This window comes from Podarcis melisellensis (genome assembly GCF_964234715.1).
Source record: "Podarcis melisellensis genome assembly, chromosome: 2".
Lineage (NCBI taxonomy): Eukaryota > Metazoa > Chordata > Lepidosauria > Squamata > Lacertidae > Podarcis > Podarcis melisellensis.
The window spans coordinates 50,191,053-50,213,229 of record NC_138529.1 but is presented as its reverse complement, the minus strand read 5'-3'; the positions used below and the strand labels follow the sequence as shown (position 1 = coordinate 50,213,229).

The 22,177-nt window shown below is 42.2% G+C and overlaps 1 protein-coding gene across 3 annotated transcripts in view; it reads left to right on the top strand.

Moving 5' to 3' along the window:
• Positions 1–20,499, top strand: part of NEURL1B (neuralized E3 ubiquitin protein ligase 1B) — a 176,120-nt gene extending 155,621 nt beyond the window's left edge. For 2 of the 3 annotated variants that reach the window (XM_081900055.1, XM_081900057.1), the window contains exons 2-5: positions 11,621–12,181; positions 15,819–16,526; positions 18,107–18,232; positions 20,249–20,499. In XM_081900055.1, coding sequence (XP_081756181.1) covers positions 11,621–12,181; positions 15,819–16,526; positions 18,107–18,232; positions 20,249–20,493 — 1,640 coding nt within the window. In that variant the 3' untranslated portion in view covers positions 20,494–20,499. Of the gene's footprint in view, positions 1–1,945; positions 1,985–11,620; positions 12,182–15,818; positions 16,527–18,106; positions 18,233–20,248 lie in introns of all 3 variants that reach the window. The other variant, XM_081900056.1, reaches the window with a different exon arrangement.
• The last annotated feature ends 1,678 nt before the right edge of the window (positions 20,500–22,177 follow it).

The following is a 22,177-nucleotide window of genomic DNA, read 5'->3' as shown; positions in this document are numbered from 1 at the left end:
CCAAGCCAAAACCCCACCTTGGAATAAAATCAGATTAAAATTGGGGGTGGTCAGGAAAATTGTGTGCTTCAGATTTATTCATTGTGGGTCACACCAGCCTCCATTAGGTGGTCCACAGTGCTGCAACATGTTTGCAGAGCATATTAATGAGTATAGTCTAGAAACTGACAGGCAGATTTAAATGTAGTGAGATTAATTGCCTGGCTTGGTGACAGCACATTTTTCTTTGGCTATGGCTTGAAGGTGTGACCCAGTGCTACCTCCTTTATTTTCATACTTCTGATTCCTTGCACATGGACGATATTTCAAAAAGCTTTACTGTTGAAGTAAATATAAGGGCAAAGGAACTTGGGTGTCAAATGACTATGATCAATTGCAGCAATCTGAACAGCTTCCAAGGCTTCCATCTATCTATCAGGCAGTAGCTTTTATACTATTTTGGGGCGAAGAGGGAATTGTAGCTGACTAAACGTGACTTAGACACTATGCCTTCCCCATCCATCTTTTAACTCTCACCTACCAGATTCTAAAAACATGGTATTAAAGATGGAGGCCTCTTGACCCAAACTGAAGGCCACTTGATGCTCTCTTTTTTCAAAAACAAAAACAAAGCAAAACACCTGACATTAAAAAGATTCATTAAAAAAAACCCCAGCACCTAAACATAACCAATGGTATGTGATGCTCCCAAACTGTTTGGATGTTACACAAAATGGCAGTTGGGGGTGCACAGCCCCTTCTTCCATCCATCCTATGTTGTTCCCAAAGCCATCTTAAAATTCTCTGGCGAGCTACTGCAAGCCATAGGAGGCTGAGATGGAAATTGGCCTGACTCATTGCAAAAGACCTTCTTATAGCTGTACAGGAAATACTTGTCAGCGGTTCTGGTTTAAATGCTGTTTAACTTGCAGATGAGAGAAGCAAAACCTTCAGTTAAATTAAAGAGCTACCTCCCAAGAGAACTTGAATCGTAGTACATATTGCTGAGGAAAAATGAAGCACAGGCTAGAAAGCGGTATACTATAAACTCTCCTGTTAACTGTATCGCTGATAGTTATAGTGTACCGTTACAATATTATTTTGTCACTGACTAGCTTTGACGGCCAGTGAAAGTACATAATCTAAAACCAAATATCAGCGGATAGTCGCATAAAAGTGGAATGTCATAATCACTATTGCTAGCTACACTTTACTTGTTAGTTTGGGGTAGCTTGTGAGGTGGAAGTGAGAGAGCTGGGAAGAGCCGTGGGGAAACAATAGGAACCAACAAATGCTGAAGGACAAGCAGTTTTTTATTCAAATTATTTATAAAAAAGTATTACTTGCTTAAGTGAGTGGCAGATGAGCCAGCCTCTGTGCTTTGTGTTTCTAATATTCTGTTCATCAGAAGTTAGAGCTATTCTCTACTGCAGTGTCAATTTTGTTTGATAGACTCCAAAAGCTTTGTAGAGCAGGGAGTGACAACTTTTTTGAATTCGTGCACACATCTGATAATTTGTGGGGGAAAGCAGCACAAAACCTCTTGTAGGCACCACCACAAAATGGCTGCTGTGGGATCATGGTTAATAATGAAGGACAAGTAACTTGCCCAGGTAACTGATTACAAGGCAGAGCTGGCGACCGAGCCCCTGAATTCATTATTTTGATAAGTGGTGCAGAAAGGAACCCCCTAGTGCTCATGAACGCTGTGTTGGTGACCCATGTCTTAGAGCTGCATCTCACCCCCACATTCTTTTTCTCTGATATGGGCAATGGGCGGGGAGGAATTGTTACCTTCCCTTATCAAGAATTATGTCACAGACTGATGGAACTTGTAGTCTAAAACATCTAGGGGTCCCCAGGTTGGGAGAGGCTGGTTTAAGGTTTAAATTAATTATAATTCATGGTTAAAAACAGAAATTATTCTATTTACTTTTAAAACAGAAATTATGAAATCTCATTGCAGCTGCACCAGAGGAGCAGAAGGAAAGGAGAAATATACAGGGTTAAGTCTTGCTTTTGTTTTTTCATGTAGCAGTAAACTCTGGTATAGCATTATGCCTGAAACAGCCCTATGTAAGCCCTTGAGAATGGACACTGCCAAGACTGTATCTTAGACATCTGAAAATACTCATTTTATTATAAATAATCTGCATTACTCAATGTGGGTGGGGAGCAGAAATGATTATCATGGAATATTTTATCTCTACCATTGCCTCTAATTTAGTGAGGATTTTTATCACTCATTGTTGAAAGAAGGCTTGCCTCATTATGAATTTTTGTTAGCAAACATGAGGGGCCTTTGAGACTAGCTCAATGAATCGGCTTTTCATTCTTTTTTGTGGTTTGTCTTGTGACACTATCATGGCTAAAGGATGCTCAGTTAACCAGGATGACATGGCCTTGCGGTTATTTTCCCTTTCAAGGTAACAGTTCTATTGTGTGCAGCTTTTTAATGATGTGGCTGAACTCTGGCTTTGTAGAAGCGCTCGCATTTCAGAGAATGTAGTCATTTTATTTTTAGAGAAACTGCCCTGCTCAAAGATCCATTGCACTAAGGATATGTCATGGGATAGATGATTAAGTTGCTTTTCGGGGTGGGGGTGGGGATCAAGTCACAAGCTAAAGTCATGAAATTTTCTCTGGAAACAACACAGTTTACTGTTTCAGCTATTCTAAAGTAGCTGTGAGATGAATCTACAAGAAGGAAATGGGCTCCTTTGTCTTTCCATGCCAGATTGATAATGATTTAGTAACAATATTAGTCCTAATCACATGTTTTCAAGTGACAATAACGAGTTGTTGTAGGATGGGAATAGCAGAAAGATTGTGTGTAATAGGAATTTTGGTGCAGTTTCTGTGAACTTTATGCTGTTTGTAAAGTTTAATTTCCTTACCCCCCCCCTTTGTTCCTTGGCCTAGATTCTATGGAATTCACTTTCTCTGGGAATGTACGGTAGTTCATACTCATTTGGTAATGAAACTATGCTTTTTCTTTTAGGGATCCTTCCTTCCAGACAGTTGGCTATGAGTAAAATCCAGTGGCTTGTCTGATTAAAGACACCCCTTGCCCCCTCAAAACAACTAAACCATACATTTCACATATTGCAGTACTGTATAGATCAGGGTTCAAAATGCAAAAACAAAACTGTTCCCTGTTTGCTATACTGGACAGTTGAAGTCTCTCTTTTAGAAGCAGCAGCAGCAGCACACACAGAGGAAATGCTTGCATTAGAATTTGTGGCTGTTCTAACACTGCCTAGTCTATTTCCTATTCAGAAGTCCTTTTGAAGTGTTTTAGAGCTTTCTGGATAGGGAGGAGGTCGGTCAAAAATTCAGCCGCCACCCAGCTCTCACAATGGATTCACATCATTTGAACAATAGGATCTCAAAATAAAATGGTTACTTATAGGATGCATTCATTGAAAGGTCTCTCTCTCTCTCTCTCTCTCTCTCTCTCTCTCTCTCTCTCCCCCCCCCCCCCCAGTTTCAGTAACATCCATACAGTTGAGTGTACATAAAATAATGACAGGTTCTATCCCTTGTTTCCCAGATAAGAATTAAGTAAGTAAAACATATTTGTTGTTGTTCTGCATTTTTAATGACATTTTTAAAATCTGGATGATTTAAGGAACTATTATTCCACCTTAGAAAAAGTTTCAGCTAAGTTTGTGTGTTCATTCTCTCTGAATATTTAGGGCATACAAGCTCCACACTTGGAAGTCTGTCTTCATAGCTATGGGCTAAAAACTGGCCTTTTAAAAGTGTGAAAGCTGAAGCTTTTGTAATGCATCCAATATCAAGATCTCTTCCTTTTCTTTGCGTCTTCGCAACTGGGACATGTACACCTACTGATGTATTGTGACTAGACAGGGCTGAAGTGCAGCGTCTAAAACATCTCCCTGAACACAATAGAAGAAGGAATCAACATTTTTCTTGCAATAATGTATCATTCCCTTTAGGCCCATCTTAAATGCCTTGAACGCCATCTTTTCAACAACCCAATTCATTCCCCTTTATCTTTAGTCCTCCATTGTTTTGATGTCTGCTAGATTCCAGCAACCCAGAGTTGGGACAAATTCTGATTCGTCATCAGGTATCTTGGGTTTCATCCTATAAAAGGGCTGTGCTTTCAGAGGCAAGGGATGTGCTGCTCCAAGCTGTGAGCTACTAACTTATTTTGCTCTGAATAATCATAGCATAGCATTTCCTGTGTCTGGAATTTTGCTACATTGCCCTTTTCCACAGTTGCATCTTTGTTGTGGGATAAGAATGAACAATTAGGAGCAGCTTTGTAACACATTTTAAGTAGTGCTTATCTACACATATACTGTTTGCCCTAACACTATCTCCAATGTTAAGAGGGTTTTTGTTTGTTTTTGTTTTACCTTTCTGTGTTTCTGATACTAAATCATTAAGGGCTTATCTTCACAGGTTTGCGTTTCTGAGTTTAAACTAGAGCAGTTGCTTGCCACCAAAAGTGGGAGCCTTCAGTTCTCAATTCTTCTTGTTTAGATTGGCCAAAAACTCTCACCTGCACTTCAAAGGTTCATGCAGGTGCATCGTGCATGGGACAAAATACTAATGTGGTGATGTTTGTGTCACAGGGAAGAGGGGACCATTGCAGGAGATACTGTTTACAACACTGTTTTTCAGAATGGCTCTGTAATGATAACCTTACTCATTAAAACTTCTCACTCTCATATATTCTGACTTTATTAAAACCTTCACAGCATATTCACAAAGGGACTATGGGTTTCCTCTTGAAACACAATTTTTAAATGCCCAGGAGAGGACAAAGTTGAATGAAAAAGCATTAAGCAATAATTGATTTGTGAGAGCAAGCTCTGAGACTTGTTGCTATGGCTCTCTGGCGTACTTGTCTCATGTCCTTTAGAGATTTTAGTACAATTGCTCCTGCTTTCCATCTGTGCAAATGAAACCAGGTGGCCTGCCTCAGGGCTTTAAGTAGCCATTAGCTGATTAGGATTTAGGTTATGGCTTTGTTGGCTTAGGGAAAGTATTACTGTGGCCTTGGACAAAGCTATAACTTTTTAAAAAAGCATGGTTTGATTTTTAATTGTGTTTTAAGATTGTTTAATCTGGTGCCTCTATTCTTGTGGACTCATTGTGGTGAGAGAAAAAATATTTTCTACATTCAGTATAGTTGGGTTCTCCCCCACCCCCATTTCTTTGGAGGTACCAAGTCCTCCTACATCTTGAAAGAGGTTGGATGTAGTGTCCCTGTTTAAAATGACTTTTGGGGAGTGTCTGTGGATGGTTTTCTTCTTGGCTTAGGCCTCACATAATGTCATATTTGAATTTGGGAAGTTTTCTCCTAGATTAAAAGTCTGCTTGTCTCAGTGGTACTGAAAACCACCACCACCACATTTTCCTGTAGTGTGTGGTTCTTTTATTGTCTGGTACTATCTGTTCTGTGGGCATTTTGAGCGGTTCTCCTCTCTGCTGCCCTCGGCTTGTGAGATGTTATAGTCTGCATTATGTAGGTCAATTCAAGATGAGTTGTTAGGTAGCAGTACTGCCTTGATGTAAGTCACTGGGCTATGTTATCTTCTGGCCTTTTCAGCCATATGAGTCATTGAAGCCAAATAGTCTTTCGTTCTTCCAGTGCACGTTTTAGGAGAAGTGTGTCCTGTATAAACATGTCTTTTAATTTCAGCATTTCCTCCAGTTTGGATCATTGCCATTATCCTCCAGAGACACCAAATAATTTAGGCCGCCGGAGTGTTCAAGAGATGAACATTGTGTGGTTGTAATGCTGATACGTGTGGCTGAGAAGAAAGACACAGAATATATAATGCTTTGTACAAGATGATCCAAACTGTAATGTGTTTGTGTGTGTCTTGGGGAATCTTTGTTGGTTTAAGTATTGTTCACAATAAGAGTTTTGTTCTAAAATGGAATTTTAATGTACATTAAAGAAAAGGGTTTGTGTGGCCTTCCATTTACAAAGCCAAACAATACCGGAAATAACTAGTGTTGGGTTTTTTTTTTTTTAAAAAAAATGCATGTTGAAAAGAATACCAAACCCATGATTTAAGGATGTATTATAGGTTTTTTTTAAAAAATCAACTGAAATCCCCATGAGATTGGCAGTTAAGAGCTTTTCTAAAACTAGCAGTGAGGGATACACTGTGGGCCCCAATTCCATTCCAGTCAGGTTTCTCCAAATCCTCATGTGTCTGGATTAAATCACTAAATTTAATTAAAAGATATATAAATAAGTGTGATTTAAACTGTGTGAGGGGCTGAAGTATCAGTGGGGAATGATTTGGATTGTTTGCAAACTAGTCTTTTGAAAAAAGCTAAAAATATAATCACTGCAACAGATGTGTTGCTGGTTACCAATACAGCTAACCCTGCCACCACTTTCTCAAACCTCAGGATGGTGAGATTATGTGAGCTGAGACATCTCGTATTCCATTTTGAATAGTCCATATTCTCCTTTCATTTCCCACGAGCTGCTTCTTCAATCTCACATTCTCTATTTCTATCAACCACACCACAGATTGACCAATCAACATAAAATAGTTGAGGTAGTTACAGCCAATAACATGCTCACTTATCATATGACAATTTATGACAATATTTTACCACAGTCATTTTGGAGTGTACATGTACGCCATTGGTCCACCACTCACAGATTGACAAGGCTGGTTATTGAAATGCAATAGATATTTCCCCATACACTGTCCAAAACACTTTCATGATCAGAAGAATCTGGAAATAGGATATGATTACTTATGTACCAATTGAAGCTATCCTTTGCTGTGGACTTCAGAATGGTAGAGAATGAGGCACCCACTGGAATGAGAATGTGTTGTCAGACTAGGTTGATGTCTGGTGCATGAAAAATGCTTTTGCCACTCTTTCCTCTGCATCTCTTGTGGAAGATGCTGGTTTTACGCTTGCAAAATATCTTGTCAAAAATGATGCTCGCTATAGGGCAACTATATTTACAGTGCTCTTTCATTGTCCCAATCCCGCTAAAGAAAAAGTGCTGTATGTTTTAAAAGGGTAACTGACAGGTGTCCGTTCTAGTAAAGGATAACATGACCCATTCATTTCCTTCAGGATAATTCCCTATTGTATAATCGCAACATGCTTTCCTGTTTGTTTTGTTTTTTAAATAACCCCTGGCCTAAACTTCCTGTTCATCAGCTTGGAATGATGGTAGCATTTTGGCTATACAACTGCTTTTCCATCTTTTGACATTACTCATCGACCTCTTAAAATTCTCTGGATTTATCCAATGCATAATAAAATTCCTATCATCCATCTATCTATCTATCTATCTATCTATCTATCTATCTATCTATCTATCTATCTAATTTCTTGCCTTGATATTCTTCTCTGCTTGTACATTCAAGGAATGGGATAGGGATTATACAAAATGTAGATGCCTGTGTGTCTATGTGTGTGTGTATATGTACACACACACACACACACACACACTTTTTATACCTTAAGATCATAAACTATGTGAAGGTGTGCTGAAGAATGTGTTTGTGATAGTGAAACAGTTTGTTGCTGTACAACAGGATGTACAGTAAGCAGGCAGTTTATGCAGGGGTTATGTTCCAGCGGATTTTGCCTAAAGCCAAATTATGCATAGTCAAAATCTATTGAGCTCAATAGTAAGTGGGATTGCCAAAGTCATTTCCCCCAGAACCTCACACCCTTTCTCCACCCTTTTAATTTTTATTTATTTATTTTGTCCGCACGTAAAGCTGAATGTGCAAAAGTTAAATGCACATACGTTGTGGGGTTGCTGTATTTATTGAAATATTCCTCTCTCCACCACTCCTTATGGCAGCCATTCCTGGACAAGGCAGTTGAGTTATGCTCTGACTGTGGCCGTTGCCATCTATATACTTAGACAACTAAGATGAATGAAACAATGACTATTTTAGAGGAAGGGACACCCATTAAAAACTCAATAAGCAGATACTAAGAATGGTTTTCTTGGCAGTCAGTGCCAATATATCTAGATCAGATTGTGCAGAAACTGCGCTATTGTACTGAATATAAGTAGATGGAGAGTTTTCCCGTTCACAAGGCAAGTTGTACAGTGTAGTGTATAGGCCAATAGTGATAAGTGGGAGCAGTTTGCCGCTTAATCACATAAGTGTATGTGTCACAGGCCTTAATGCATTTGTGCCTGGCAGTCTTTGATTCTGTTCTCTGGCCTTATCACGCTCTTATTGAAGGTGGCGATAAAGCTTCCGCTATTGGTGTAAACGACGCTGCCCTGAATGCCTGAGAACGTTTACCCCATTGGGCCTATCTATAACTCGCTATTCATTATGTGTACCACTATTATGTGCCTCGCCATTCTTTCCCGTATCTCTCCATTCTTAAGATAAGTGTAATGAAAAGAAGTATCTTAAAGAGTTCAGTTTCTGTTTCTAGTTCTCATATAAAGATAAACTTGTTTGCATGGGCTCTTCCATGTAACTCCTGAAACGCCTTATGTTTCCCACCTCTTCATGGCTGCCACGTACTTAGGTGTTACTGTAACAGAAGTGATGCTCCCAGGACTCTCTGGCCAGAAACACTATATTTTCACCTTCAGCGAGTTGCTAGTCTCTCAGTTCTTCCAGCTGAATCTCTTGCACCAGAGAGTGGTTCGTGGCCCATGTGGTTCACTTGGGAAGTGCAAGTACTTCCCTCCCAGTTATTTATTTAGATTTGCTAGTCATCTTGGTTCTCTCCTTTTGGAAAATTTTTCTTAAAACATATCTGTCATCCTTTGGCAGGATGTTTACATTACAAACAGGCTTGTATAACCTCCTGAGAGGCACTGCTGCTGCTAAGGATTTGGCCTGCTAAAGATATCATTCAAGAGGTATTGTTGCCAGCTTTGTTCCTTTATCATTATTATTATACTGGCACGTTTTCTAAACCCTTTGCAAGCTTGTACTCCAGACACTGGGAGGTGAGAATGCTTAGCTCCATTCCATAAAAACCTCCATCTGCTGATTTCTGCAGATAAAAAGCAGGGCAGTCTGTTTTTTTCTGGTCAGGCAGTCCTAAGGGGAAGGTAAAAAAAAAAAATCTCACCAAAACTGACAGGATGCCTGTCTTGCTGCCCTGTCCTGTGCATGTTTACTTGTACATAAACACCACTTAACACAGTGGGATGTATTTGCAGGCTGGAATGGGTTGGATTGCATTCTTGAGCTGCTTCCATAGAAAGGTCTGTAGAGACTGAGAGACCCTGTGAAATGCTTTCAGAATCTGCAACTATTAGGCTGCATTCATACCACACATTTAAAGCACTATGATGCACTTCAAACAGCCTTGGCTTCCCAAGAATTCTGGGAGCTGTAGTTTGTTAGGAGACCCCTCTTCCCCACAGAGAGCTACATTTCCTAGAGTTCATGTGAAGAGGGATTGATTGTTTAACCACTCTGGAAAATGGCAGCTCTGTGAATTCCCAGGATTATTTGGAGGAAGCCATGACTGTTTAAAGCGGTATCATGCTTTAAATGTATGGTGTGAACGTGGCTTAGGAGCGCAATACCTGACTGGGTTTTTTCTGAATTCACCTTTATGCAACCGAAAGAGCCTGTCTGGGTGTTGGGAGGGAAATAATGGGAGAGAATTGGCAGGAATCAATTCTGAAGTAGAGTTCTTCTGGGCTGTTTAGTGTGTGGCTGCTGAGGTCAGCTAATACTTTTTGGTATGCATTTTAATTACTGTTAAGTAAAAGAAGTAAGTCACAAATGTTAGGAATGTGTTGTTTGTTTTTAAGGAGAGGTGTTGCCATTATTTGAAACAATTGTCACTTGCACAGTATCAATTCAAAAATATTGAAGCTCCTGCTGTGAAGGTATTTTAAAATATATTTAAACAAATCCCTATTCCTCCCAAGTGTAAAGTGCCAAGCAGGACCTTAGTGCAGTTTTGTTTTCCAGCTATGTTTATATTTCGGCATGTGGCTACTTGTAATTACAATAAAACTGTTTTGACTTTTGTGTTTGGGGTTTATTAGGGTGGGAGCTTTAATCTTGTCTCACTGAGCTATTTTGTGTGTGTGTCGTTCATTAAAAATAAGGGAAATGATTACTGAATATTTGCCATGACACTGTTCCTGCCATAAGGGGAAGTCATAGGACAGACTTACAAAAACAGTTTCATTAGGAGCCAATTTCCCCCACCTCCGCCCTAGGGCTGCTTCATTTAGCTTTGGGGGTTTCTGATGGCCCTGTTTTATCTTGTAGTTCAGTGTAATAAAGATTGGATAAGGGAAAATGCATGCTGTTTATGCTACAACACATGTTGTATGATGCCCCAAATGGATTTTCAGAATTTAAGCCATCAGCAGCTAACATTTGAAGCAACATACAATTGAAAACTAGTTCTTAGAGCTACAAAGCATGTTATGGATACTAAGCAGGCCAAAGATAGCACTTAAAACTCAGAACCAGGGGCCTTTTAGGGATGGTTAAATGCTTGGTTGCCTGGGGTGGTCCAACAGTTGCTTGCAGTTTAGTTACTAACTTGGTGACTCACTTCTCTTTTTAAATGATGGGCAGGTCATCTTGGAGGTGTTCAGTGCCACTAAGATAAATCTGCCACCTCCTTTTGTTGATATGCGGTCATTGTTCCAAACATACAATCTACCTGTCTGCTTCAGAGTTCATGGGTAGAGGAGGGCACTGTTGCTTCAAGTCACTTCCAACAGGACATGCATTGGGGACCAAGAAAAGGCAGAAGGGTGGCAGCAAGTAATATTACCACATATTGGCAGCTTCTCTTTATGTCAGTCTTCCTCTCTGCTCTCACGTAGCACACATAGGCTGCCTGGGGTACAGAGCTCCAGACTGGCTGCTTTCTCTGTCTTCTGGGATGCCTACTTAACAATTGCTCCAAGTTTTAGATCAGGGGTCAGCAAACTTTTTCAGGAGGGGGCCAGCCCACTGTCTCACAGACCTTGTGGGGGGCTGGACTATATTTTGAAAAAAATAATAATGAATGAATTCCTACGCCCCACAAATAACTCAGAGATGCATTTTAAATAAAAGGACACAATCTATCATGTAAAAACCGGCTGATTCCCAGACCGTCCATGGGCTGGATTTAGAAGGCGATTGGGCCGGTTCTGGCTCCCCAGACCTTAGTTTGCCTACCCATGTTTTAGATTGTAGAAGCAGTTGTTGGGCAAATCTGTTTATGTCAGCAATGAAATTGTCTAGTCACTTCCTCTTTTGGCCTCAAACAGTAGCAGTGTGACTACTGCAGTTTGGATCTCCCCACCTCAACCTAGTGTGCTAAGGTTTTTTTTGTTTGTGTATCTGTTGAGGTGTCAGTTGTATCTAGCAATGTATTCATTTAAAAACTGGTTCCAGCTGAACACTGGCTGAGAGACAGAATTTTTTTCCACTGGAAAAATGTCCTTCTTACTAGGATTACAAGAACAGGGAGCAGAGGAACTTTGTCCAAATAAGGAGTGTGTTTGTATCTGATTAGTTTGTTAAAATCTAGCCTAGAATCTGCACATATCAGTAGCTGGGGGCGGGGGGAGGGGAGCAGTTTTCTTAGCATTGCAACCTAAATTAGCAAATTCCTAACAATGCCTCTTCTTCCTGTTTTTTTTTTTTATTATTATTTGCAGACACCAGTCAACAGGCTCGCTCTGTATCCCACAGGCCTTATTACACTCTGCCTAACAGTAGCCATGAGAGGCGGTCTGTCCTCACCATTACTGAACCTCCGCGATTCCATTTCCAGGCCAAAGGAAAAAACATACGCCTGGATGCCCATTCCCGCAAAGCCACTCGGAGGAACAGTTTCTGCAACGGCGTCACTTTCACCAACCGGCCCATCCACCTCTACGAGAAAGTGCGTCTCAAGCTGGTGTCTGTGCACCACGGGTGGAGCGGGGCCCTGCGCTTTGGCTTCACCACTCACGATCCATCGCAGATGAGCGCAGACGACATACCAAAATACGCCTGCCCAGACCTGGTGACACGGCCAGGCTTCTGGGCCAAAGCCCTGCCAGAGAGGTTTGCACTAAGAGACAACATCTTGGCGTTCTGGGTCGACCGCCATGGGAGAGTTTTCTATAGCGTTAATGATGAAGAGCCAATTCTGTTTCACTGTGGCGTCAAAGTCTCCGGGCCTCTCTGGGCACTGATAGATGTCTATGGAATCACACATGAAGTGCAAATACTAGGTAGGTGTATATGGTCTGTTAAAAAAAAAATCTCCTTCTGTATAGACCCTTTTGTCATGTCTCCCTTCTCTCAGAACAAGCTGTGTGAGGTTGGTAGCAGTGCTTATGTTGTAAAGTGTAAAGCCCGGATACTAAGCTTGCATTTTCATTTTCATCCAGTCACTGTTACTGGGACTCGGGTTCAAATCCCTACCTAGGTATGAAGCTCTCGGTCTCTCTGCCAAGCCCAGGCTTGCTGTGAGGGTAATAACTGAGAAGGACAGAACCAGGTGTGCCACCATGAGCTCTTGGAGGAAAGGTGGAATGTAAATGTAATAAATAAATGAAATAAGCAATGGTGGAAATGTGAAAATCTTCAGGCGGACGTTCTGCTCCATCGTGGTTAAATTGGATTGCACCATGGGGCAGATAAGCTGGCAACAGATATTTTTTCACCAATTACAGTTGCCTAAATTAATACGCCAACACTTCAGAAATTTAAAACCAACGCCAGAAACTGCCCTTAGTATTTATATTGGTAGCCTGTTCCTATTACATAAGCTCGCTTGATAAAAGTGCAGGTGTGTTTGTTGCACTGGTGCCCTTGGTGTGAGATAGCTTTTAACTTTTGGATCTGTGAGCCCCACAACCAAGGAGACCAATCCAATGACATGAGGCCTCTTCCCCTTGCATTGGCTCCACAAATTGCCAGCTGTGTGCACCATGCAGTGCCATGACTCATCCTCCCTCTCCAGCTCAGGCTTTATAACCATTATCTCCTGTGACGGCCACTTAGAGCCTCTCATGTGGCATTCCTGCCCTATCGGGGTTTTTTAGAAAGCACAGCACCTTGACACAAGAGAAACGCCAGCTTCTCTGCTTATCAGAGGACTCCAGTGAGGGCAGCAATGTCGTAATTCTCTTTCCAAGAGTTTGGAAGCTTTTCCAAAGCATTGGGTTTTTCCTCTTCTTGAATCTATTCCATCCAGGCAAGAGATTCCTCGCTCTTGATTTATCACCTTGTCCTGTAGAGTTCAGGTGATAGCTTGGCTTCAGTTGGCGTACCTAGAAGTACAGCTCAATGAGCCATGATTGTGGACTTATTTTTGTCCTTATAGACAAGCCTGATAGTATGTGTTTACAAAGCACTAGGGATCTTGGATGCTGCCTGTGATGTAATCTGCTGCTTCCAGTGTTCTCAGAACATGAGCACTAATACATGTGTCTGGTGTACTCCGGGGTTATCTGAATAAAGCTGTCACAACCCCCTCCCCCCTTTCTGGTATTGGTTTACTGCACATATCTCCAGCTCTACAGTTGACTTCAAAGGACAGATTTGGCATTCCTGTCATCTTAATTGTGGACATGATTGTTAAAGATAACGTAGCTTCAGCAATAATGACATAATGAATGCATTAATGGAAAATAGTTCAAATCATTCTTAAGTAGGCACGGTTTAAATTGGGGTGCTTAAAATTTTGAAAACCACAACCTCTCCCCACCTCCCCAAATTCTTAAGCCCCCTTTCCATGTTCTTCTGCAACCCAAACAAGGGACACTTTTTCAGCTTAAAATTAAACAATCACCTAGGAATAGTTAAGTGCCTTGCCAAAAGGCTATTGAAATTTATTCTGTGCCTTGTGGGTATTTATGCCATACCAAGACCTAGTGTGATTCTGAAAATTGTCTTTACATTTTCACTGTGCCCTACTAAGCCTTGTCAGAAAGCTATGGTCTGTGGTGTGTTAGATCCTGCATTATGACCCTGGGTAGAGTTGAAGGGGCACAGCTCCTATGAAGTGAATTATACAATGGCTAGCTTGTCAGTGGAGGCAGCAGGTAGAAACCAGGCCATTTCTCTCTCCCCCCCTGTAGTCTGTAGGACTATAGTTTACAATGTGCTATAGCATTTGTTGGCCACAGTCAATTAATTTGGACTGTGTGCCAAAAGCCCATTAAAATAAATGAGCATAACAGCACTTAACTCTTGCTGAATTTTGATCAGAGCCTTCAAAAGTGCTTGGCCGCCTCTTTCCCTTCAGATCACTATTATTACCATTTTACAGTTCACTATTATTACCATTTTACAGGTAGAAATGTAAGAGAAAGTGAGGGCCAAGTTGGATCACTTTTGTAGCGTCAGTAATTGGGGAGTGGCTGGAAGACGGGAACAGAGGGTGTCCCAAATATAGAACTGTAGATGTTTCACAAAGCAGGATGCACTATGTACAAATTCATTATATCAACTCTTAACATTGTAGATGTGAAGCTTTTATGACTTAAGCACTTAGAGAAAGCCACTCCTTTGAAATATTGAACTGGCTACTTGGGATCCTGAGGAGGAAGACAGGCTTTACTTTAACACCCCCTCCCAGATTCCTTCTGTCAAGAAAAGCTATGTGGCTAATTAAAATTGAAAGCTGTTTTATACGTTTGATTTTTCCATATATTGCATTGATAGTCAACTTTAAGCCCTTCAGATAAATTTTCAATACATTTCCACTTTTAAGGAGGCTAAAATGCATGCAAATGCAGCAGTTATGTGTAACTTAAAATCAAGTTTAACAGTGTAAACCTGTGTACGTTTTCCCAGAAGTAAATCCCACTTAATTCAGTGTGTTTTATTCCTAAATAAGCACGCACAGTACTGCAGCCTTAAGCTGACATCCACAAGCCATGCCATGATTTCAGCATGAATTACCGTCCCGGTAGTGGCCCCCAGATTATAGATCTAAGACTTTGGGAAAATAATCTTAGGATGATTCTTCCTTTTAGAAATCTGAATGTCCTAAATCAAAAGTTGCCGAAGTATCTTGCCCTTTGCTTTCCTCATACGCATTCTTTTTCTCATTATCAACTCTCAATAACTATACAGGGGAATGGTTCATATGGAGTGATGTGTTTCTAGTTTTATGTTTTGGGGCTAGAAATGTTTGTGGGTTTTTTGTTTTTTTGTTTACATTGGGTGCTATCAGATGGGATGTTGTGCTGGGAGAGAGTTTGTCGCTTGTTCACGTAGCCTGTCAGTAACAAATAGTCTGTAGTGTGCTTTGAAACATTTTTTTAAAGGGCACTACTGCTATTAGCATGCAAGTACATTACACACAATTTATTATTAATGGTCTAAAGTGATTAAATGCATTCTCTTTCCAGTCTCTCTTACATGAATTAAATTGGCAAGGACAGGGTGGGGGTGCGGAGGTATGAGAGAGATGAGACGAGGAAGGAATATTTATTCTCTCAAGTAGGTAGTGTAGTTTGCAGAATCTGCTTTTCTGCAATTGAGTGAGGCAGTGAACAGAAACAGGTCTCTTTTTGTGAGCACCAAATACAAGGCTGAAAGGAATAGAGGCCCCTGCATCAGGCAACGTGCTTGTAGTATGGTGTTCCATTGGACAGTGCTCCCGTAGAATAGCAAATACTGGTGGAGCTTTGTTTGACGGAAGAATTCCTAACTGCCTTGAAAATTCTGTTTTTCCAGATATTTTTCTTTATGTTCCTTTTGCCCACTTTAATTGGAAACACAATTGGACTAGGAAAAGTATCATATTTGATGTTTTAAGTATGATGGAGTAGCCAAAAAGCAACGATCAAGCCAGGGTAGGCTGCCATTTTCAGCTTGCCTCTAATACAGCTTTTCCTTGTCATTGCCTCACAGACAGCATGTTTGCCGAGACGATGACCTCCACCCGTCTCAGCAACGCACGACTCAGCACTTGCCTTCCACAGAGCAGCCACGACTCAGCCAACTTCAACAACAACGAACTGGAGAACAACCAGGTGGTGGCCAAAATTGCTAATCTGAACTTGAGCCGTATGCCTGCGCTGCCGACAGATAATCACACCATCCCTTGCTGTCCAAGCAGGCGGCAGCTTGCCCAAGTGGTGCCTGCCTTTCTCGATACAGATCTGCGTTTCCACCCTACTCGTGGGCCCGACATTAACTTTTCTCAGGACCGGATGTCTGCCTGCACCAACTGGCAAGAGAGCAATAGGACTTTGGTGTTTTCCGACCGGCCTTTGCACATTGGTGAAAGCCTCTTTGTGGAAGTTGGACACCTGGGGCTGCCGTACTATGGAGCCCTCACGTTTGGCATCACTTCTTGTGATCCTGGTACTTTACGAACAAATGAGCTCCCAGCGGATCCAGACTTCCTTCTGGATCGCAAGGAATACTGGGTGGTTTGCCGAGGTTTCCCAGTCCTCAACAATGGGGACATCCTCAGCTTTGTGGTCTTGCCAAATGGAGAAGTGCACCATGGAATAAACGGGATCAACCGTGGGATGCTGATGTGCGTTGATACCTCGCAGTCACTGTGGGTATTTTTCACGATCCATGGTGTAATCAATCAACTCAAAATATTAGGTAAGTGCAGCTCAAAAATATGGGTGTAGTGTAGTGTAACGCTGAGATTTCTTTACAGCTTTGGAGCGGCATTACATTCTACCTGGCTTCAGTGGGCTGTTGCCTCTCTCTGTGGCATTTTATAGGCCAACTAAACCCTTGTTGCCACCAGCTGTGCCTTGCATTGGCATTGCTGAAGCATGATCTTATATTTGGGGAGATGGTCAAAACCAGATGTCTCTGCCGCTTGTCTGGCAACTTGCATGTACTTTTTCATAAAGCTAGTAAATGTGCATACTATTCTACAGTGGTACCTCGAGTTACAAACACCTCAGGTTACAAACGCTTCAGGTTACAAACTCCGCTAACCTGCAAGAGTTACCTTGAGCTGAAAACTTTGCCCCAGGATGAGAATAGAAATTGTGTGCCAGAGGCAGCAAGAGGCCCTATTAGCGAAAGCACGCCTCTAGTTAAGAACAGTTTCAGGTTAAGAACGGACCTGCGGAATGAATTAAGTTCGTAACTACTGTATACTGTTTCTACAAGCCTATGTGATCCATGCGATGGAGCAGAGAGGGATCTCGACTAGAACACTCAGGTAGACCCTGGTGTATTGATCAATGTGCTGTAAGCAGCTTCAGTGGCCCTAGCACAGTTGCAAAGATGCAGACTGCCCTCTTGTACCACCACCAGGCCCCTTTTTGGTCACATACCAGTTTATGGGCCATTTTGCCAATATAGAGGTCTGATCACTACTTGAGTTTTATATTCCTGGCTGAAACTAGCATTGCTTTAAAAGAGGGCTGATTGTAGTTCCATAATTCAGAACATCAAAATTGCCTTGCACAACCAGCCCAAGATTCCTCTGCTCCAGCATTCTCTTGCCAAAAAGCAGCCAAGCAGGGCATGAGGATTATGGCTACATTCCACTCTCACTTTGTTCTCAGCTTCTGGTCGGGATACATGTACCACTTCTGAGCAGGGAAGTTCCATTTAGCTATCCTGACTTCATAGGCATCACTCTCAGTTGGCTGCACCCTTTTGGCTAGGTGGGGGTAGGCTGTATTTTAGTAACTTGACATCTTTCTTGGGATCCTAATTTCCTGCTTGCAAGGTCCTTTGTAAGTGGAATTCACAGGACCCTCTTTTCCTTTTCTTCAGACTGGTAATGCCTGCAAACCCTGCTTTGGGCCAAACCACATACCCCACATGTATGATGCCAGGTGGAGGGGCAGGTGGGTGTGGCTTAGTCAAAACAGCCTCATGGGCCCATGTTCTAGACATTCTCCACCACTGGTCTTCAACCTCCTGGTTGGATCTTGCCAGTCAGATTTTTGCCCCTATCTGAATTGGGTGGGAATAGAATGAGCTTTAACGAGGCAGTTAAGGCAAGCTTGGAACCAGAGGAAGCTCATTTTCTTTAAACAAATCAACCTGCTAATAGGTATTACAAAATACCAAGTTCCCAATTACACAGTAAGTCTATTGTGAAGATGAAATGGATGGTGTTGTCCCAGGGTAGACTCTGTTCCGCACTGCATGCCTGAGAGATTCCTGCCCCACCCCTCAATCTGACGGAACCTGTTATTTTGTATTTTCAGGCACTGTGCAGTCCAGCCCTGTGACAGTCTCTCCCTCAGGATCCCCTGGAGGCTCCCAATATGACAGTGACTCAGATATGGCTTTCAGCGTGAACAGGTCTTCTTCCGCTTCTGAGTCATCCCTAGGTAAGGAACCCTTTCGCTTTGTGCCTCCTGCACTCTTGTTGTTTGAATACACACATTTCACCCTGCCCAAAACTTATCAGCCAGACCTTACAAGTTGAGTCTTGCTTTGCCTGAATGAGGCATGTCGTAACTTGCGCAGTGTGTGCCGAACTTCCTCTTTCTTCCTGTGACAGAGGAGCGTCCAGATTTCCTAAAGCTGCTGTTGGGGTTGTGTTAGACTTTAATGCAAGCAGATGGAAACCCTGAGAGTAACAAATGAGGTGACACCTGTTGCTGTCTGTAGGAAATATCTGTTATATCTTCCTCCCTGAGGGATGGCTCAGTTGGTAGAGCATGGGACTATTAAACTCAGGGTTGTGCGTTTGAGCCCCGCATAGGGCAAAATATTGCTCATGGTCCCTTCTAACTCTACAATTCTGTGAAGCCTAGAGAAACTAAAGCTACTTTACAAACCTGTCATGAGTAAGAGGAGGAGTTTGGACTTGATATCCCGCCTTTCACTCCCCTTAATCTTCTTTTCCCTTCCGTGAGGTGAGTGAGGCTGAGATACTTCAGATAAGTGTGACTAGCCCCAGGTCACCCAGCGGCTGCATGTGGAGGTGCGGGGAAGCGAACCCAGTTCACCAGATTATGAGTCCACTGCTCTTAACCACTACACCATGCTGGCTCCCAAGAGTAGATGCCCCACTTTACCTGAACAGGAAAACCATTGCATGGCAGCCTGTTTTAGGGGAAGGGGAGCAAGGTACTGCCCCAGTGCTCCCACAGAGCCATTGTTTGTCTATCTCAAAGGTGGGGAATCTTTGGTGGATGCCAATTCTCATCAGCCCCAGCAGGCATGGCCAATGGGTGGGAATGATGGAAATGGTCATGAGTCCAACATCAGGAGGGCCGCAGGTTCCTCAGCCCTGGTCTATTCCCACAGTGGTTTCATGAACTGCTCCACAAGGGGCTCCTTTGGTTGGGGCCATATGGTCCCCATGTGACATTTGTAACAAGAAATGACCTTGTGTATGAAGAGCTGTCCTATGCTATGGCTGTAACATGTGGTTTTTGCAGAACCAGGGTAGATAGAACATGAAATGCAATACAAAATCATTTGTATTAAAAAACAACAACCCAAAATTCAACTGTCATTGAAGTTCCTATTGATGAGTGAAATATGGACTACTGAACCACAGCTGGATGAAAGCCAATACTGCTTAATCTATCATCATGAGCTACTCTGCTCCAGAAATATTAAGAGCTGGTAAAACATCCTTTGCTGGTTCAAAGTTCATGCTATAGGATTCTATTAATGGAGCTTTAGAATACAAAGTATATGATTGAAAACATTTTCTTAGTACTTTTATTTATTGAATTATTAAATCTCCGACCATACAAATATTAACGCCAGGTAGCTACGAACAGCCCCAAATCCCATTCATTAAATGCAGAGCTGCTGTACCAGTTACTGTAAATAATTTTTAAAGAAGCCAGCTTGTTTCTGTGATAAGTTTTAATATAAAATTCACCTGAATATTCTGCTATGCACTTTAGAAATGGACTTTTAAAGAAAGTACCCCACCCCTTGCAAATACCATATTTGGAAAGTTGCTGCAGCCGGCGTGACTGCCAGGCAGCGAAACAGAATGGATAAGTGGTTCCTGCAACAGCCACAGCAGGGACAAATCATGATAGACAAAGTCTATCTAGCAGCACCCCATGCAAGTCATACTGCATGTCTTTTGATCTTTAAAAACCTCCTAAATGACAAATGTGGAAACAGGCTTGATAGAGGTTTTACTTCCCACAAAGGGTATATATGCAAACATTTCTTGAGTTCTGCTGTTCCCTCTCTGTGTCAAAGTGTTGCTGGTTTTAAAACATCCCCCCAACCTTTTTGTTCATAGCACTTTTGTCTAAAGGAAGCAACCCTATTACGTTCCCCATTTTTCTTTGCAGCCTGACATAAGAGGCTCAGATTAAAGGGAAGTGGTTCTGACTCGAGGTTTCTCTGTTCCCCATTCCTTGCAGTGACTGCTCCAAGTTCACCTCTGAGCCCTCCAGTGTCTCCCGTGTTCCCACCTCCGGAGCCGTCAAGCAGCAAGAATGGCGAGTGCACCGTTTGCTTTGACAACGAGGTGGACGTGGTGATCTACACCTGTGGACACATGTGCCTCTGCAACACCTGTGGTCTTAAGCTGAAGAAACAACTCAATGCCTGCTGCCCAATCTGCCGACGGGTCATCAAAGACATTATTAAAATCTACCGCCCTTAAACCCCATTTCCAGCCGTCCTGAGGGTGTGTGTGGAGGGGGTGAGGGGGCAGGAGGAAGGATGTTGTTACTCATTGCCACAACTTACTGTCACCGCTTATGGGTTATTGTGCTGGTTACAGAGTGGCTCTTTTGTCTATATTTCTGTGTTTTGACCAGTAGGAACCAATCAGGGATAATTAAGTGATCTGGGAAACACTCTGGTCCTTGTAGATGCCGAAGGTACAGCTGCTGAGTGGGAAGAGCTTCATCAAGATGCTGCTCTGCAGGGTTAAGGTAGCGGTGGGGGCTGAGCTGTAAGTACCTTTGCCATGAGGAGTCTCTCCCCACCCAGCAAAAGAAAATAACATAAAAAAACAATTGTTTGAATTAATAATAATAATAATTCTGGGCACCTCCCCCCACCATAATCATGGGATATTTACTGAATTAGGCAGTTTAATTACTGAAACAGCACTCAGGCAATTTCAAACAGGGAGGAATATATGGGGAAGATTTAACAGAGGCACTGTGGAGTGAAATTACTCCTGTCATCTTGTAAAAATTGTGGGGAATAGGCAATGGATGACATTTGCTTCCTTCAAGGCACTTTTTCTCATTTATGGTTCAACAGGGGAAGCAGGTATGAGGAATAGTGAAGAAAAAGCTATCGATGTCCTTGGAACACAGCAAGTAAACAATCCTACTTTCCTCCTTTGTAAGTCACAGATGTAAGCGTCCTGTTGCACTGAGCAACTGTGAAGCACTTCTGTAGCTGGAGAGTGTTAACGTATTGGTAGGAGTAAGCCTCTGCATGCACAAGCAGCTTCTTGCATGGCGGTTCTGAATCGTCACAGCAAGAACCATGCTTAGAACCAAGCTACAAAGAAAGAAAGCTGATGGGGACTGTTAGGTTTCAAATGTCCAGAGTTCCCTCTCTTGAAATTTGTGCAAACAGCTGATGGATGTTTTCCTCTATTACTCCCCAGAGATTTTGTCAGTAAAGTATGCAGCCATGTGGAATCTCTCATTTCTTCCTCTCCAGGAAGTTGTCATCTACTCCACAATAGAGGCATCTTACTGAAATTTAAAAGCCCTTTTCTTGGCATTGTTTGTTGGAAAAAGAATTTGCAAGCTATTATTAGATGCTCCGGCTTTTAAGATAAATGCATTTTGATTGTGGTTATAGGAACCTCTGAACTCTACACTAGCCTGAATGGGATGTGAAATGTCTTGGGGCTTTAGGGGAGAGGTGCCATGCAAGCAATAAAGCAACTTTGCTTGACCTATCCGCCAATTCTTTCCTTGCTCAGTCTTTGTGTGGCAGCATCCTACTACAATGCACACAAACTGTAGTTGCCCATAGGCAACCTGTCCCATTGTCATCTAAAAGCAGTAGAATTTATTCAGAGCAGGCTTTTTGCTGCTTCCACCACAATAGAGGCATTCCATTCCATTGTGCAACAGATGCTCTAAAGCTGTGATCCTGATGTTTTAGCTGATTTATGACGAGATCCTAGGATCTACTGTGGTGGAGCAGCTTGTAGGTCTTCCCAGGGCAGAAATGCTTACTTGGGAGCCTGCTAGGAGCCATTCTCAGCCCCAATATATGGCTGCATTCTTTCCCATAAAACAGCTATTCTGAGCCTATGGGGCCCTTCTAGCAGGAAGAAGGCAGTTTTCCTTTTGGACAGCGTATTTTGATAT